The sequence below is a fragment of the Phyllobates terribilis genome, unplaced genomic scaffold, assembly GCF_046119375.1.
Source record: "Phyllobates terribilis strain yellow unplaced genomic scaffold, ASM4611937v1 Scaffold_11__3_contigs__length_659146591, whole genome shotgun sequence".
NCBI lineage: Eukaryota > Metazoa > Chordata > Amphibia > Anura > Dendrobatidae > Phyllobates > Phyllobates terribilis.
In genome coordinates this window covers 109,146,918-109,167,348 of record NW_027362771.1, presented here as the reverse complement: position 1 = coordinate 109,167,348, position 20,431 = coordinate 109,146,918, and the positions used below count along the sequence as shown (strand labels likewise).

Sequence of the window (20,431 nt, the reverse complement as noted above, 5' to 3'; positions counted from 1 at the left end):
GGTATCAGCTATAGTGTACTGCTGACAACTGCTGCATTTTCACCTATCAGGGGATGCTATTCACTTATATCTCAGGTCAATTTTACATCATATTGATTGTCATTAAGGGGTTAAATCATTTTGTCACTACTCAGAAATGTCTGTTACTTAAATCTTAAGAACTCCGGCACTCCAATGTAGATATAAGAGAATTTATTCTTTGTTGAAACAAAACCCCATAGACGATACATAGGCCAACGTTTCGATCTTACATGGTCTTTTTCAGGGCCTTTTCTGGGAGATGGGGATGTGTTCTTGGCATGTGTAGCAGTGGGACGTCCCACCGCTACACATGCCAAGAACACATCCCCATCTTCCAAAAAAGGCCCTGAAAAAGACCGTGTAAGGTCGAAACGTTGGCCTATGTATCGTCTATGGGGTTTTGTTTCAACAAAGAATAAATTCTCTTGTATCTACATTGGAGTGCCGGAGTTCTTTTGATTATTCAGTAACGTATTACTTCAGAGCACCCTAATTATTTACAGTAGAGCGACCCCTCCCTTTATCTGTTACTTAAATCTGACATGCTTTAAGAACATACTATTGATTTTAATTGTGTTAAAGGTTTTTTTGGGCGGAAAAGTCACTCTTTGTGACTGAATATTGCCAACACTGTCACGATTCCCCTGTTTTTGCAGCATGAGTGGGTGTGAAAGTGACCGTATGTATGTCATTTGCATACTTATAAAGAAAAAAAAGGACCCGCACATCTTTAGTATTAAATGAATGCACAGGTGCACAAATACGCTATGTCGCCAATATGCATACATATACATGCATGATGCGTCAGCACACGTGACTAATGAATATGAGTATTAAATTAATGCCCCTCCAGGGCTCAGTACCTTTATCCACCCATCTTTCCCATATAAGGTTTTCACTGCGAGCTGTGCCTGGTTTTCCTTTTCACTCCTCATTCACATGAGGCTGCTTTTGCACATAGAGAGGTAAGACATTTAGTGTTCAGGGACCATCCATATTAAAAGGTCACCTTGACGTGGTTGGATAGCTTTTGCATGCTTTGATCAAAAAACTCTTAAGTGCTTTTACATTTTTTAACGTTTGCAGCAATACTGGAGTTCATGTATTCATTAGTCGCAGTGTGCTGAACCATCTTGTATGTATATGTTTGTATTCTTATGTCAATCTAGTCAGCATGTGACCACCTGCTTCTCTCAGTATAACATTCAGAGAAGTAGATGACAATCTAGTCAGCACATGTCCACAATGACACAGCTATAACATTGAGTGAAGCAGATAACATTTTTGTTGGCATGTGACAGCTCAGTTGCACTGAGAATTTAGGGTTATTATGACCATATGAACATTGCACACTGTCACATTTCTGCAGTAATATAGAGTGATTGAAGAATTTTCATCCCAGAAAACCCCTTTAAGCACTCTGGAAAACTCTATATGTGGAAGTCAGTGGTAGTCTAAAATCACTGGCTTCAACAATGTGATCCACTCACATGTATGCATAAAATATCAAAAAAATTTTTTGCAATTTTCCATTATTTTGAGTAAATTGCAATACCTAAACTAATGCCTGTGTGCTTTCCACCATGTAACAATGTATCAACAGCCTGACACTCAGCATCTTCCAGACAGGGGGAGAGAAGGGAGTCACAGCTCATCAATACTATCTTGACTCCAGGAGATGCAGTGATAAACACTGACATCCCTAAACTAAAGAAGCCTATATACAGTAGATCAAAGTTATATGAAATTATCAATCTTGACCATGACGAATGATGGTCAGCTGGTTTAGTAAAATGAACAATTTTTGTAACTGTTTTTAAAAAAAAAATCGTTAGGCGTGTTGGATCTTTTCATTGGATGACCTGCATTGGCTGCATCATGTGCTGAAAAAAATCCAATTTTCCAATGTAGTCCCAAATCTGTTTTTTTCGTCGTCTAATGACCGATAGTACAACCAACAATGATCAATTGTTGGATTATTTTTATCTAATGTGTATAGAGGACCTTAATGTCTGTGCTTTCCTGTCAATGTTAGAGTGTATTGCCAGCATGAGATTCCGCATGGATTTTCTCCCATGAACTGCTCACTTTACGACTTTTCTATATGATAAAGGACAGAACTTTGACTTAGCCATTTCCTAAACTTTAACTTTATTCTTCTTGAGCATGACCTATGTTCTATTGACATTCAGCTCATGGACAGATGTCATGACATTTTCCTTTAGAATTTGCTGAGAAAATTTAGAAATCGTTGTTCCATCAATGATAGCAAGCTGACCTGGCCCAGATGCAGTAAATCAGACCCAAACCATGATAATGTGAGAGAGGCTTTTGGTGATCAGAGGTAGGCTTTGGTTTCTTTGTGACCTTGCAGACTATTATACGTCTTGCTCTTGGAGTGATCTTTGTTGGACAACCACTCCCGGGGAGGGTAAAATGGTCTTGATTTTTCTCCATTTGTATGCAATCTGCCTGACTCTGATGGTGAAGTCCAATCTTTTGGAAATGGTTTTGTAACCTTTTCTAGTCTGATGAGAATCAACAATTCTTCTTCTGAGGTCCTCAGACATCCCCTTTGTTTATGCCATGATACACTACCATAAACATGAATTGCGAAGATCAGACTTTGATAAATCCCTGTTCTTTAAATAAAACAGGTAACCCACTCACACTTGATTTTCAGCCCATTGATTGAAAACACGAGACTCAAATTTCACTTTCAAATTATCTACTTATCCTATTAGTTCACATACTTTTGCCACTTACAGACATGTGATATTGGATCATTTTCCTAACTAGAAAATGACAAAGTATAATATTTTTGATTCATTTGATTTGGTTCTCTTTATCTATTTTTAGAACTTATGTGAAAATCTGACTTAGCTTCAGGTCAAATTTATGCAGAAATATGGAAATGTATAAGGGTTCACAAACTTTCAAGCAGTACTGTATCCTCTTCTCTTCTCTAGAAGAATCTGCACATTCATGTGCTAATAAATTGACTCCAACAATTGTTTATATATGTTTCACGGACCACGTCTGTATCACGGCTGAACCACACTTTCCTATCCTTGTGACAAGCGGCCATAAACATTTGTTTAGCTCAGTTCTATCCATCAAAGTGAATGAGTCTGAGCTCTAATACCACACAAACAGTAGACAGGTGTGGTGCTGTTTTTAAAAGGATGCCACCATGCTTTTGTAGTCATTGACATTAAATCTGCTTGGCCTTTATGCCTGCCATTTACTGTGATTTATTAAACCATAGACCGGCTATAACTAGATACCCACGCATGAATTTTGCTCATATGCAGTAATGGCCCCAATATTCTAGCAGAAGACAACCTCAGTTGGAGTAGACATTGATCAAATCACTAAGGTCTATTGTTTTGGGTTCATTTAGGAATAACATCTAGAACTTATTGACGACATGATGTGTGAAATGATAAAATTGTGCATGAAGAAACTTAGTCATCTGTTGTTGACCATTCATACATCACATGCTGGTAGATCGCAAAAGATATAATACAACACATTTTGTGTAAGATAGCTGCACAATATAGTCTATTTGACTTGGACATTCCAAGGGAATCCAGAGATCCTGGAGACATTCATGTGTACGAGGGACAAGGCTGGCTGTCAATAATGGATGCTTGTGATCTACAGGCTCTCAGGCAGCACTACATTAAATACAGGCATGATTCAGTCATGCAAATCACTGGATGGGCTCAGAAATACTTCCAGAAATCATTGTCTGTGAGCACAGTTCGCTGTACAATCAACAAATGCAAGTTAAAGCTTTATCATGCAAAGGAGAAACCATAAATCAGCACAATCCAGAAACTCTGCCATCTTCTCTGGGCCAGAGCTCATTAAAGATAGAAAACTATTTTATGGTTAGATGAATAAAAACTTAAGAGGAGAGGGAATATTCATCTTGTTATCAGCACACAGTTAAAACGCCTGCATCTTTGATCGTATGGGGTTATATTAGTGCCTAATGCATGGGTAGCTTACACATATTGAAAGGCACTATCAATGCTGAACATTATATAGAGGTTTTAGAACACAAAATTGCTCCCATTAGGACAATGTCAATTTCAGGAAAGGCCTTGCATATTTCAGCCAAACAATGCTAGATTACATACTGAATCTATCACAACAGCATGGCATCTCAGAAGAAGAGTTCAGGTGAGGACCTGTCCGCCTGCAGTCCAGACGTTTCACCAATAGAAGCATGTTATTGTTAGTTGTTTGGAATATAATAAAATTATGCTATTTTTCATTGATTTTGGATGTGCCGATTTTTGTTCATGCTGGTATACCAGTTTCCACTATTAATTATACAATAGAAAACATTTGGTGCATAATGAAGACCCAGGACTGTTGAGCAGCTAGAATCCTACATCAGTCAAGAATGGGACAACATTCCTCTCCCAAAACCCCAGCCATTTGTCTCCTCACTCCCCACACTTTTACAGACTGTTGTAAAAAGAAGAAGTGATACTACATAATGGTAGACATGGCCCTGTCCCAAGTTTTTTGAGACGTGTTGCTGCCATCGTTTTCTGAACAAGTTTATTTTTTTTAAATGAAATGGGAAAAAGTCTGACGTTCCACTTCTGATACATGATCTATGTTCTGTTGTAAATAAAATTTGCTATACGAGATTTCTAAACCATTGTATTCTTGTTTTCTTCACATTTTACACACCATCCCAACTTTTTTGCAACTGTGGTTGTATATTTGGAGAGTAATGCACTGCTGTGTATATAGGACACGCAGTCTCAGGCTTTGTGTAATGTCTTAGTATAATGAAGGTTATTATGGGCGTGAAAACAATCTTTATGGTTCAAAGTGTTATAGTCCTTGAATTTAGAGAAATTATGCTGGAAGTATATTTTCTGTATGTCATATTTATAAACAGCCAGAGCTCTGATAATGATTGCTATGACATACTGTCCGTAATCTCCTGGAAAAACCTTTGCCCCAGAAGAAAGGTACAAGAAAATTAGTGGAAAGTATTGCAAGCATAAAAAAATGTAATAATGGTAGTAAGATATCACAGTGTATTACATGTGAATGAGGGGTACAAATGCAATTTCTTGTGATATAACATTTGATAAAGTAATTCAAGAATGAGACCATTAAATAGATCTTCTACAATAGCAAAGGAGCTTTGTAATAATCTGTATATACAGTAAAGACTTAGTTCTTCTTACCTTTGCATCCTTCACAGGTTAGGGCATTGTAATGGTAGCCAGAGGCCTTATCTCCACAAACAACACACAATTCGTCTCCTTTTACCCTGCAACCATAAGGACTGACCCTGGTCTTTTTAGCCGGAGGCAAATCCACTATTTCAGAGTCTATGGAAAACAGGCTGTCAGAGGGAATCCGTTTTAGCTCATAAATTCCATTGGGGCACCAGTCTTCGGGTTGTTGTGGGTAATATCCGGAATTAACATGATATGGGGAAGATGTGAGTGGTTGATGAACTGTAGAAAATTGCATATGGTTGTAGGGAGTAGAATATGAAGGTCCTTGTGAGTCATGATCTGGCGAACGAGCATGCACTGAATGGAGGCCTAGCAGAAGAAAAAATATAGAAAACTCAGCGGTACACAATAAATGAAATATCAATCACTAACTAGAAGAGACTAAGCTTATCTGCTTCATTATATTTGCTATATTTAAATTAATGTAATTAGACTAGTCGGCTCCCCCAAAAATATGCCCAAACTATGGTGTAAACTGCATTCGGCCCTTACTATTATGGCTGTTGTATAATATGGGTAATTGGCTCTTGCACCTCCAACTTGGTATCTTTGTGTGCTATATCTTTTCAGAGGCTGGGATTCAACAGTCCCGATCGAATCACTAAAATGATTACAGGAAAGATGGGATGAATGGTGTCACCATTGTAGTAGACAACCCAAAAAATGAAGCATCTTAGGTACCAAACAATAATAAAGCTATTCTAAATATTGGAGTGACGGATCAATATCCAATCTCTCATTTCATTCATGTATCATGCTTTACACCAGTGTCTACTTTTTACATACTCAAAACTAGACACTGAACAGATAAAAAAGGATAGAAGAAGAAAAACATATCTGGACAAATAGATACATACTTGACCCTTTAAGGGGTTGTCCAGTGAAACCAAGTTATTAACTATTCACATGATAGGTGATAATTTACCGATTGGAGAGGGTCTGACAAATGGGACTCGTACCGATTGGCAGAAAGGGGTGCATTTATCCACTTAATAGAATTGAGGGGCAGCGGGCATGTTCGAACACTGCTCCATTCATTCCTTAATGGGCTGTCGAACACTTGCGCTCGGGAATAGGAATAAAAGTGTTCCGTCAAGGATAACAATTTCCCGTTCTGCCAATCGGTGCCGGTCCCAGCAGTCAAACCCCCACTGATCAACCAGTCCTGGGAATACATGATAACTTGGGTTTACCAGACAGCCCCTTTAACAGAATATTAACATTATAGTGTCATCAGATGGAACAAGTGCCTGCAAAAATGTATTATTGGGGTTACCCAATAAAGTGGTGAATTCTATATTTTTTTTAGTACATATATCAACTGCCAATATGCTTATGGTGCATTTACACAGGCCAATTCCAGACCGTTAAACTGGTGCTAATTGACAATATACCGTACATGTCGTGTGGAACTTGTTTACTGTCCTGTTGTCACAAGCTGACAGTCAGTGATGGCGACAGAATGATCTGATGTCAATACGATTGTTCTGTCCTCAATCAGTATGTCATCGGCAAAACATAGCCTGTTCACAGGGGGTGATGTGCTGCAGATTGCGATGATTTTATTGCCGGCATAATCAATCTAGTCACCTGACAAACTAGATGTTTGACGGACTACATGTTTATACGGTTCGGATAATGAGGAACAAACATTGCTACAAATTCTCGTCTGTCGATTACTCGTCTAATGCTCCATAAGACTGATTCTGACTGTGTTGACTATCTAATAATATATATACATTTACATATACGTCAGCTTGTACATATAAATATCCCACTGGATTCGATTTTTTATTATTAAATATGCAAATATAAGAATACTAAATGGTTTGACAAAACATGGTTAAGTTTGCATCTATATATATATTTTTTTTTTTTACGAATAACTATTTTTATAGAAATAAAGTGTAAAATAATATAAACACATACATGTAGAAATCTTGCCTTCTTTCATGTAACCCTTGAAATGACAAGGCATAAGAGCTTACATAGGAATGAGCAGCCATAAACTGTAGCCCCAAAACTAGTGTCCCGAGCAAACAATAGTTAGTGGAGATACTAACGTTTCTAAAATCTCCAGTATATTTTCATGTCCATACTTTACACAGAGATCAGATGAGTTCTCAAAGATCACAAACTGTTTCAGCAATACATAATTATGCTATATGGAAGACAGCAATGAGGGATTGACGTACAATTATCGTAATTGCCGCAAAAACTAGAGATTAATCCCATGTATAAGAATTTGACATTATATGCAGTGTATATTAAAAGACCTTCAGCTACTATGTAACGTGCTTCCTGCTTAATGTTTTGCGTCGTGTAGAAGGCATGTTACGATTTTGAGTATCTATATTTCACCATACTTGTAAAACAAGAATTTTTGGCACGCAGTGTACAAGTAGTATATACTGTATCAGGCCATCTCCTGCTGATGGCGCTGTACATTGTGTCCTAAGTAGTTATGTGGCATGCAAGACCTACAAAAATGCACATAAAACAAGACCTACCTTTTGTCTTGCTCATTCTCATCGTTTCCATCATGTACTCAGAAAACCAATGTTCTTAGAATATTTCCTATTGTTTACAGTACAGGTCTTTTAAATATGGTGAGCGTTGCCTTGCATTCTACATTACACTGAAAATGAGAGTTTGCTTCTATATCTCACATGCTAAGGTGTGACAGAACAGAGGTTAAATGGAGATTACTCATTAACTCACCTAAACTACAGTGAATCATACTTAGGTCTACTGATTTAAAGTAGCAGAAAGTTCAGGAGTTGGGACTTTATTTCTGTTGTTTTAACTAAATTCCCACTTTAGAGATGCAGTATTTTGCTCTGTCACAGAACATATTAGAAGTGTTTTTTTTTCTAGCAGGAAATAAGGGAATAAGAACAACCTCCCAGGCACCTGCATATAGTCTTCAACTTGGTTACGCAATTTACATCATGTAAAGGTCGATTGTGAGGTGTTCTCCTTGCTTACCAATTACTCTAACTTAAGGACATGCTGACTTCACAGTTTTATAACCTTCAAAATCACATCAAAAACTGCTTCAAATTTTCTTTAACCCCTTCATGACATGGCGATTTTTTATTTTAGTTTTTTTTCTCCCCCGCTTCCAAGAGCCATAACATTTTTCCATCCACATAGCCGTACTAGGGCTTGTTTTTAAGCAGGACAAGTTTTACTTTTGAATGACACCATCCATTCTACCATTTAGTGTACTGGAAAATGGGGGGAAAAATCCAAAGGAGTTAAAATTGCAAAAAAGGGCAATTCCACAATTGTTTTTTTTTTGTTTTGTTTTTTTAAATTTACTATGTTACCTATGGTAATATGATTCTCCAGGTCAGACAGAGTACGCAGATAGCAAAGGTTTATAGTTTTTTTATATTTAAGAGTTGAAAAAAAATCAGACATTTGTAAAAAAAAAAAAAAAAAATTTTGCATTTGTCGTTATTTTTCTTTTTTTGGGATATGGGGCTGTGTGATGGCTTCTTTTTAGTACCCTGAGAGGACATTTTTACTGATACCATTTTGGGGTAGATACAATGTTTTAATTGTCTCTCATTGCATTTTATTGCAATGTTGTGGAGGCCAAAAAACAGTAATATTGGCGTTTTGATTTTTTTTCTTATTACACTGCTTACCGATTGGAATAATTTACTTTATATTTCGGTAGATCAGACTTTTAAGAACGCAGCGATACCAAATATGTGTATTTTTTTTTATTATTCTTTTTATTTTTTGGAGTTTTTTTTATTCTTTTCAAAGTTTTAAAACTTTTTTTTACACTTTATACTGTATTTAATAGTCCCTCTAGGGAACTTGAAGCTGCAGTCATCTGATTTTTGCTATACATAACACAAGCAATCTCCTATGAACGCCAGTCATGGGCTGGCCTTTACAGGAGGATCGTAATGACAAGCACAGGGGTCATCAGCAGACCTCCGGCTGTCATGACTACCCATCAGCGCTCCACGATCACGTCACATACCTGCCAATGGGCAAGGGGAATGACGTGCTCCACTGCCGTCGCCCTCCACCGCGGCTGTTAAAGGCACATGATGGCTGATTAAATCAGTCATCATCTGCTTGGAAAGATGTGACCTTGGCACGCCAGCTCGCATCAAAGGCAGGAACACGGCATATGACGTTCATGTCGTGAAGGGGTTAAAATAATCTTTGATCTGGGATTGGAAGTGAATCCACTTCAAAATCCAAATAAAAAAAAAATTCAAATACCCTTAGGTTATGTTCATAGTATGTTTTTTTGTTTTCTGTTCCGCGCTAAAATCTTTCTAAAAAAAAAAAACATGTAAAAAATGCTTGGAAAATACTGTCTATTCATTTTATGGGAAATCCACTTTGCTGTTCATATATAAAGTTTTTTGAACATTTTTTTTCCTGAAGAGGTTTTGAAGACTGAGTGGTGAAAAAAGGTCACGTCACTCCTTTGAAGTGGATCTGGATGGAATCTGCTCCAAACTAGGCAATGTTGACGCGCCCCCAGGGCAGTGGGGTACTTGGTGTCCGGGCCTATGGATGCTGGGGGGGAATATGTCACAGTGGCTGGCCCGGTCCGTGGCCCAGGGCGGTCAACAAAAAGGGGATAGTTTATATGGGATTTGTAGTTTGATCGTGACGCCACCTGTAGTTTCTGGTAATTTGTACCAGCGCTACTGCAGACTTCTGAGGCAGTTGATAGGGCAGCTAGGATGGAACAGCTCCCCACAGGTGGAGCGGGCCTCAGGGCAGTGTAGAGCTTAATGGTGGGTGGTGATGCTGGGACTAGTGGTGCAGGAGAGATGGCGCAGCTGAAATAACTGACGGAAGCAGTGGAGTGCAGTCATCCGAGTTTTACTCACAGTTCTTGTTCAAAGTTCTTAGGTGCACTGTACGGGTGTCCGCCTCCACGTCACACTTTTTTCTACCAGACCAGGGGTTCAGCACTTCCTCAGATGTGTCAGGAGCGCTTGACGGAACCCCGCTTTCTTTATGTTCCTAACTAGACCGACTTCTCACGCTGGGTCTTCTCCCTCCTGCCCTGCGCTTTCCACACTCAGTACCGCTCGGGCGCTCTGAAGTCCCTCTGGGCAACCTGGAGTTCCCGGACTTGCTTGACCCTCACGGTGACTAGAATGAGACTGTGGCGACTTCACAATGGAAGTGCAGAAGCCTCCGGTTTTTCCAGCCGAGACCTGGAGTAACACGGATGGTGCAGGGGCTGGTCCCCTTCTTGCGGCCTGATCCCTCTGACACCGGGCAGATTCGGGGCGTACGGGTGCCGTCCTGCACTCACCGCACCCCCTGGGATCCCTTCTATAGAATGAAGCCTTCCTCCTCTGCTCCCCTCCTGGGCCTCTATCACTAGGCCCACTTGTGGAGCAGAGCTCCTCACGAGACTCTGCTCCCCTCCTTACTGCTCACTCACTTACTGGACTGACCTGCCACCCTAAGATGGCTCCCCTTTATATACCTCCCACAATGGTGCTCCCCTAGTCTACATCCTCCACCCACACCCACTACTGGTTCCCCCTACCTTTGGTTCCCCCCACTCCAGCCAGAGACAGGGCTCAGCAGGAACACAATGCATCTTGCCCTTCCAGCCGGCCTGGAGTAGTGTAGAGTTGAATGTGGGTGTTAGGGTTCCGGGCAGCACTCCCTCCATACATGAGAGAAGGAGACACCACACCTCTGGGTGAGGTGCAGTACCTCTGTGGCGACTGAACCCTCAGGGGTGCCACAATGTCATAACAAAAGGCTGCAAATAATGCTTCAACTAAAAACAAAAGTCATCCAAAAATTCCCCCCCGAAAAGGAGCGTTTTCTGAAGTGGTTTTCAATTGAAAAAAACGTCTAACTTATCTGCCTCAAAAAACTCCATGTGAACATAGCCTTAGGGTGTATTCACAAATTCGTGTGAATGTCAATGTGCTGCCCGATTTTGTGTTGCACAGCAGACAGACCCACTTAGTATGTCATATTCCAATCCTTAACATCAGATCAGAATAGGACATGCTCTAAGTCTCACTAATCTCATTCTCAGATCTGTCACTCTCACGAATATATGAATGGATCTGTTATCGGACAGCACTCAGACATTTTACTGGATACACCCTTAGAGTATGTTTCCTGGTCAAGATTACCACAAGGCAAATCCAACTTGGAGTTTGAAGATCATTTGTGACAGAAATTCATAGTGAAACTTTAGTTTATTCTCTGGAATGGCACCCAAAGACACATGTGGATCATGTCCACTGAAGTTCAACTGAGTTATTCTATGGCATTTCAGCAGAATAAAAAATGAGAATCAATTATAAAATTCATATTTTCTTCGTCTTGAACCGACTTGATAACGATGTTGTCTGACTAGAATACATCCCAAAAACTTAATCTTCCTTAAGTTTATTATTATTTAGCGGCCTTCAACTTGGTCTTGAGCCATGGCGACTTGATGGATGAAAGCTCTGTAGGAAGATTGATCTTGTGGAAGCTTAGATCGGTCCTCCAGGGTCTTTTCCACCATTATCTTGATAGTATCAAGCAATCGGGTCTTCCTCTTCGCCTTATTCCTTCTGTTCTTCTGACCATGATGTCCTCCGCCGTGATTGATCTCTTCATATGATGTGTCCAAAGTAGGCAAGTCATAGCTTGGTGATCCTTGCTTTGAGAGACATTTCTGGCTTGATTTGTTCCAAAATTGATTTGTTTGTTTTTCTTGCCATATCGATAACATCCTTCTACAGCACCGCATTTAGAAGATGTCATTTCTTCTTCTGTCTTGTTTCTTTATCGTCTTCCTTAAGTTACGATTCAGTATTGTTCACTGAACTTTATGACTGTATTCAATATATATTTTATGGTGTATTTTATGGTATATTTTTTTCTGTATACAGGTACATAGAAATCTGCCCCCCTTCTTTTGCCTATGACCATGCTTATATCTGCAATAAATTTTCTGATATTCTTTAAAAAGAGTGGACGTTTTCCAAAATCCATAAAAATATTCATGGTCTGAGATTTTATGTGCAGGCTATTATGATTGCTATGATTTACAGAGTTCACAGAAAGTGCTTCTAATGTGTTCATATTAGTATCCATGATTTTTTTTATAAGTTGTCTGGTTAGAAGCCAAATAATACATGTACAATATACTGTATAATGCAAGTCTAGATATTGAACATGAAATCTTTCATGTTCTGACATACCTATTGTTAACTATTACCAAAGACAGGTTGCTATCATTATGAGTTGTATAACTGTTATACATTGCTCAAATCCCTTCCTTTTCCACATACACGAACTGTACTTCAGGTTTGCTTTGACTGATAAATGTGATGTCTGAATAATCCCAGCTTCAGTGCTTCTAAAAGATTGTAGGTGGCAACAATAACTGAAATGAGCAAAATGTAAAATGTTATATGAATTTCAATTAAACAACCAGACAAAGAAATTCATAGAGGAAAATATTCTGGTGATACTAAGTTCCTATACTACAGCGCAGACTGTAGGGCTAAGTGCCAGTTGTATAACCCTAGTGCAAGTGATACTGATATGGTTTCTATGCTTCTGACCCTGGTGCCATGTTTCAGTAATGCAATGACATCCTTAGTGTCAGGGCTACACAATAGTATCTGCAACTGCCAACAGCTGGGGAACCTACGAGAGACGAGTAGATACTGGATACCGGAGAGCGGATTCGAGCTTCTGATCAGCATTTGGGGTCACTGACTGAAATACTACATGATCTGTCCCTACTTGTAGTCTAGATTGTGAAGGCAATTGCTGCATTTTTCGTGTTATAAATAAAACATTTTTACAAAGTGAATTTAGAGGCATTTTCATTCCTTTTACTTTTAACTGAAATTTTGAATGTAAGGCCTCATGCACACAGGCATACGGACCTGTGTAGTATCCAGTGATAGTTTGAAGTGCCAAGGGCCTACTAGTAACGTTAACTCTGGTGACCCACTGTTCAGCTACATGCAACTATTACATTCCCCTCATTCACATAGTAACATAGTTTTTTAAGGTTGAAGGAAGACTAAGTCCATCTAGTTCAACCCATAGCCTAACATGTTGTTCCAGAGGAAGGCAAAAAAAACACATGTGGCAAACACTAAGCTCCACATTGGGGGAAAAAATTCCTTCCCGACTCCATACGACAATCAGGCTGGTTCCCTGGATCAACGTCCTATCAAGGAATCTAGTGTATATATAACCTGTAATATTGTATTTTTCAAGAAAGGCATCCAGGCCCTTCTTAAATTTTAGTAGTGAATCACTCATTACAACATCATGCGGCAGAGAGTTCCATAGTCTCACTGCTCTTACAGTAAAGAATCCCCGTCTGTGATTATGATTAAACCTTCTTTCCTCCAGATGTAGAAGATGCCCCCTTGTCCCCGTCTGAGGCCTCACAGTAAAAAGATCAGTAGAAAGGTCTTTGTACTGTCCCCTCATATACTTGTACATAGTAATAAGATCACCCCTAAGCCTTCTTTTTTCCACAGTAAATAACCCCAAGTGTAATAACCTGTCTTGGTATTGCAGACCCCCCAGTCCTCTAATAACCTTGGTCGCTTTTCTCTGCACCCGCTCTAGTTCAGCTATGTCTTTCTTATACACCGGAGACCAGAACTGTACACAGTATTCTAAGTGTGGTCGCACTAGTGACTTGTATAGAGGTAAAATAATGTTCTCTTCATGAGCAGCTATGCCTCTTTTAATGTGTGGCACCCCAGGGGTCTGGTCTCCACAATAATAGCAATATTATGTCTGAGAGCAGGTGGGAGGTCTCTTGGTCAGGGATCTTATGCATGCCACACCTACTGCCCAGTCCTGGGAGGGGAAGAACTTCCCCTATAAAAACCTGAGGCTGAGGCAGGGTTGAGAGAGAGAGAGAGAACAAGAGTAGAGAAGAGAAGCAGCATAGGAAGAAACAACAGGAGCTCTGTGGGAGCAGTGCTATAAGGAGTCAGGGGCTGGCAGCTGCAGAGCTCGCCCTGACTGAGAAGTTATCACCGGACCCGGAGTCCGAGGCTGTGGGGACTAATCCTTACCCAGCAGCAGAAACCGACCGGCAGGGGATTGCAGGTCCTCTGGCCCAGAAACCCGAAGGCACGGTCACACGCGTGGGACCAGCACCGCCATCGTGGAGCGGAAGCCATTAGAAGGCCCCGAGTCACCGGCCATACGGGTGAGCACCACACGGTACACTCAGGGACGTGGGCTACTTTTACCCGCCTCTAGCAAGGTAGCCAGAAGAGTACAGTTAGCTGGGAAGGCCTACAACTCCGCCTGGCCAGGGGAGATCCCATCTGCTCAAGGACTGACCAGGCCCCGATCGCTAGCAAGTACTCCGGGAGGGTCTATCTTTGTCACCAGTAAAGACCCTGAACTACACGCATCGTCTCTGAGTGGTTCCTGCTACCCCCATCATCCACTTCGGCTGCCCTGAGGCCATACCTCTCCCGTTGGGGGTTATACCATCCCCGCTGCACCATCCTTCCACCGGCCTCAGCGGTCTGCCCTGCAGCGGCAGCTCCAAAGCTGCATTCAACGGGTGGCGTAGTCATCCAACATCTACTGCTAATAGACTCGCCACTTAGTTTGACTCCCTGGGCACGGACCGGGTCACCGCCACGAGACTACTACCCCCATCTGATCCGGCTCCGGGTAAGCCCCCGTGCACGCGATGCCGCACGACACAGAAGGCCCAGGGGCGCGTCAACTTTTGGCGTAGTCGGCAGGATACCGTGCCCGCAACCACCGGGTACTGCGTGCCTGAAAAAGACTGTTCAAACTTACCAGTGGTGAAGTTTCCCGCCATCCGGCGCCATCTTTTGCCTTCTTCCCGCCATCCGCGAAGTTTTCCCGCCATCCGGCGCCATCTTCTGCCTTCTTCCCGCCATCCGTGGAGTTTTCCCGCCGTTGGACGCCATCTTGAAGACGCCGCGCGGGAAGAAGAGGGGCGTGGACTCCGAAGGCGCGCGAGAACTGAAGCCCCGCCTCACGTCCGGACGTTGCGTAAGGTCCTGGAAGGAGCCCAGCAGACGCCGACGTCACAGGAGCGCGACGGAAGGTCCTCGACCCTGACGATCCACTGCGGAGCCGCGGCCTACGGAAGAGGATCATCGCAAGGTAGGCCACGGTCCACTGGGGGGGAGGAAGATGTCGGATACGGAGGAGAGCTTCACTGCCTCAACCCCCGCCAGCGCCAGCGCTGCTGCAGTCATGCCTTTCACCATGCCCTATATCCCGGGAGCAGCCTGGCTACCCCAATACTCAGGGGAGTCACATACCCTGAATGACTTTAGAGAAAAGCTGGATAGCCTCTTCCAGGTGTACCCCCTCACAGAAGAGCAAAAAGTGAGCATCCTGGTGGCCCAACTAACCGGGGCAGCCCAAAGGGAGGTAAAGTCCTGGCCACCTGGGAGGAGGACTGTCGCAGGGATACTAACCCGGCTGAGGGACACCTTTGATACCCGCACCTCAGCCGAGATTAAGCTTAAATTCTATGGGTGCAAGCAGCGAGCACATGAGAGTATAAGGGACTATGCACTAAACCTACAAGAGGCCCTGAGAGCCATTAAGCAGACCGACCCCGACAGCGTGGGAAACGAGGACAGGCTGTTGACCGAACAATTTATAGAGGGACTATATTGCAATGTCCACCGAACCCAGTTGCGGGCCATAGCCTTACAGGATCCTCATCTGGACTTTGCACAGTTCAAGGACAGAGCCATCCGGGTGCTCCGAGAACCGGCACCGGGTGGCGTTGTGACCCACAGGCGCCCAGCTATCACTTACCACCAGGAGGCGGCGCCCTTGTCGGCAGGGCCTGTGGGGGCTGATGCGCAGGCTTTGAACAATGACCAGGCTCCAGGCCTGCACCATCAGGTCCAAGAGCTAGCTAAAAGCGTTGCTGCGCTAACCCGAACTGTGCAGTCTTTACAGGTTTCCACTCCAGGGAAGATCCAGCTGGCATCCGGACCGGAGGACATCCCGTGGCGCCGACCAAGGAGGACCCCACCGGCCAGAGGAAGACCCAGCGACCGATACAACGAGGACGGACAACCCATCTGCCGCCGCTGCAATCAACCCGGACATATGGCAAGGTACTGTCCTTTAAACTGGCACAACCTGGGGTAGAGGGCCAACCCCCAGGAAAAAGATCACCAGGCCCATCGAGCTGGCGCGACAAATATGTGGGAGGACGTCCAGTCTTGCCTGTGGTACTGGATGGCATTCCTATGAGTGCCCTACTGGACACCGGGTCACAGGTCACCACCATCCCGTACGTGCTCTTCAAGCAGTACTGGAATGACTCGGATATAACCCGCTACCCTGATGACGACTTGAGTATCATCGCCAGCAATGGTCAACCCGTGCCGCAGATCGGATTTAAAGAGATGACCATTAAAATCGGTAGAGTCGAACTGGCAGCACAGGGACTGATCATTGTAGACATTGACAAGCGCGAGAGTCACCCAAAGATAACTCTAGGAACTAATGTGATTGAAAATTGTCTTGCAGAGGTGATTTTCATTTTACAGCAGGTTGCCAAGAACGCCAGCTCCGGCCAGCAGCGAGTGCTCCAGAAAGAGATCCGGGCACTGATGCGACGGCAACAAGTGGAACTCTCCGGCGGTGAGATTGGTAGCGTAAGAATGTGTGACCCTTTCCCTATTGCCATGCCCCCGAAAAGTGAAATGATGATTTGGTGTCGGGCAGCTATTGGTCTGAGAGGTAGAGATTACCAAGCAATGGTAGAACCAGCCTATTCAAACAGTAGGCCCACCATTTTGACAGCCCGGGGGGTGGTTGATGTACGCCATGGGAGGGTGCCCGTTCGCATAATAAATATCGGGAAGAGGGAAGTGTACCTACCCCGGTATGCCACGCTAGCCAAATTATACACCATCAACCAAAATTCTATACAGTCTGTGGAACCCTTGCCTCCATCTCACCCGGAGGAAGGTAACGGCTCTAAGAAAATAATGGAGGATTGTTGTCAGCAACTACATTTGGGTACTGACTCCACTCCCTCCCATCAGAAACAGGGAGTCTATCGGGTGGTTCAAGAGTACGAGAGAGTGTTTAGTAAACACCCGTTAGACTTCGGGCGAGTCAAGGGGGTGGAACACCACATCCCCACGGGAGACCATCCTCCCATAAAAGAGAGGTATCGACCCGTACCCCCTGCGCACTACCAACACGCCAAGGGGATGCTTAGAGACATGAAAGAGGCTGGGGTAATCAAGGATAGCTGTAGCCCCTGGGCAGCCCCACTAGTCTTAGTCAAAAAGAAAGACAACACCATGAGAATGTGTGTAGATTACCGGAAAATCAACCGAATCACACACAAGGATGCGTACCGCTTACCAAGGATAGAGGAGTCTTTGGCTGCTTTAAAATCTGCTAACTTCTTCTCTACCTTGGATCTCACTAGCGGGTACTGGCAGGTTCCTGTAGCAGAGGCGGACTGGGAGAAGACCGCATTCACCACCCCGATGGGACTTAGCGAGTTTACTTGTATGCCGTTCGGACTCTGCAATGCACCAGGAACCTTCCAACGATTAATGGAGTGCTGTCTGGGACACAGAAACTTCGAGACGGTCCTGCTGTACCTGGACGATGTCATCGTATATTCCAAGACTTATGAGGACCACCTGAAACACCTGGCGGAAGTGTTCGAAGCCCTGGCAAGTTATGGCCTGAAGGTGAAACCCTCTAAGTGTCACCTCCTGAAGCCAAAGGTGCAGTACCTGGGACACGTGGTGAGTGCTGACGGAGTGGCTCCCGACCCTGATAAGATCACCGCAATTAAGGAATGGCCAAGCCCCTCCAGCGTAAAGGAAGTGAGGCAGTTCCTCGGGTTGGTAGGCTACTACCGAAGGTTTATTCCCGGTTTCACCAGAAAGGCAGCTCCTATGCAGGACCTCCTGATAGGCCAGTCCAGGAAGGCCAAGAACCAGAAGCCACCCTTCAGATGGGAGAAGCTGGAAGAAGAGTCCTTCCGCCAGCTGAAGATGGCCCTCATGGGGGATGAAATCGTGGCATACCCTGATTATAGCCAGCCCTTTATCCTCTACACCGACGCCAGTAACATCGGGCTAGGAGCCGTACTGTCCCAGATTCAGCAGGGGAAAGAACGGGTAATTGCTTACGCCAGCCGAAAACTGCGACCCACCGAAAGAAACCCTGAAAATTACAGCTCATTTAAGCTAGAGTTCCTGGCAGTGGTGTGGGCAGTCACCGAACGCTTTAAGCACTACCTCGCTTCTTCCCAGTTCACCGTGTACACGGATAACAACCCGTTGACACACCTGGACACAGCAAGACTCGGTGCCCTAGAGCAGAGATGGATGGCCCGTTTGTCCAACTATGAGTTTACAATCAAATACCGGGCAGGACGCTCCAATACCAACGCGGACGCCCTGTCCAGGATGCCAAATCTACCGGACGTAGGGGAAGACTCAAAGGGACTGGAAGAAGTTGAACTCCCCGCATTCCACCGTCATGGGACTATCCAGTATTCCCACCGTGTAAGGAGTAAATCCGCTACGTTCAACCCTTTACCTCATTACAACTGGGCGGAGACGCAAGACAGTGACCCTGCCGTCCGACTGGTAAAGGAGATGCTGACTCGGCCAGATGCACGCCTTGACCCAGACGCTCCGGAGGAAGCCAAGCAACTGTGGACTGAGAAGAGTCGACTGTTCCTTTACAAGGGGAAGTTGTGCCGCAGAATGGTTAACTCCCGGACGCATGAATTAATCTGGCAAGTAGTGGTGCCAAGAAGAGACGCAGCTATGGTGATGGAGGCATACCACGACGGAGCTGGGCACTTCGGATAGAAGAAGCTGGAGTTCTTGCTGCGCGGGCGGTTCCATTGGGTGGGCATGAGAGGAACCATCGAGAGGTGGTGCAGAGACTGTGGCCCGTGCAACCTAAGAAGGAAGGACTGTGCCAGCCAGAAGACTCCTCTGCAGTCCATCGTCACCCGGCAGCCGTTGGAACTGGTAGCCTTGGATCATGTAAAACTGACCCCAAGCAGAAGTGGCTACGTCTACGCACTAACCATCGTGGATCACTACTCCCGGTTCTTGGTTGTCGTCCCCGTCAAGGACTTAACAGCTCGAACAGCAGCTAGAGCCTTCCAGCAGCATTTCTGCCGTCCACACGGGTACCCGGACCAAGTGTTGACGGATCAGGGACCTGCCTTTGAAGCGGAGGTCTTCCAAGAATTCTGCACTCTGTATGGCTGCCGGAAGATAAGGACGACACCCTATCATCCGCAAACTAATGGACTTTGTGAGAAAATGAACCAGGTGGTGATAGATCTTCTAAAAACATTGCCCCTGGAAGAACGCAGTCTGTGGCCCGAGAGGTTGCCCGACCTAGTGGACCTATACAACCACATCCCGGTAGGTTCCACTAACTGTACCCCGGCTTACCTGATGAGGGCAAGACCTGGTAAGCTACCTGTTGACCTGGAGATGGGAGTCCTGACACCCGAGGACACTTCACCAGAAGCAGACTGGGACACAGAGAGGCAGCAGCAGTACCGGAAAGTACAGGAGAGCGTGGAGCGTAGTCTCTGTCAAGCTAGGGAAAGACAAGAGAAAACTTACAACCAGTATGCTCCCGCTGTTCCCCTGGTGCCCGGAGAGCAGGTCTTGAAGAGGAAAAGACGGCTCCATAAGTTGGACGACCAGTGGGAGAAGGACCCGTACACCGTACTGCCCTCAAGCCACGACAACCCGAAGGTCTGTACCATCAGCAAAGACGGAGGGGAAACCACAACCATTGTATCCCGGGATCACCTGAAGAAGTGTCCCGAACAGCTACGGAACCCTGAAGAGGAACAAGAAGACCCTCGACCCGTAGAGGAAGGGAAAGATATGGTTAGTACTGTGCTCGGAGACTTCCCTCGGTCCTGGACTCAAGTCAATGGTGCAGTTGTGGTACCCGTCCTCACGTTCCTCCAACCAGAATCCCAAGTACTTACAGAGCAACCGGTAGAGCTGGAAGAACAGCCGGTCCAGGAGGCAGAAGACTCCACACAAGCAGACCAGGAGGATCAACCTTCTGCTTATAGTGAGCCTGCCATACCC

At 44.3% G+C, this 20,431-nt stretch overlaps 1 protein-coding gene across 3 annotated transcripts in view; it reads right to left on the bottom strand.

Moving 5' to 3' along the window:
• NR1H4 (nuclear receptor subfamily 1 group H member 4) overlaps positions 1 to 20,431 on the bottom strand; it is a 231,042-nt gene that overhangs the window by 156,778 nt on the left and 53,833 nt on the right. For 2 of the 3 annotated variants that reach the window (XM_073651456.1, XM_073651458.1), the window contains exon 3: positions 5,244 to 5,609. In XM_073651456.1, coding sequence (XP_073507557.1) covers positions 5,244 to 5,609 — 366 coding nt within the window. Of the gene's footprint in view, positions 1 to 5,243; positions 5,610 to 7,810; positions 7,993 to 20,431 lie in introns of those variants that run through there. The other variant, XM_073651457.1, reaches the window with a different exon arrangement.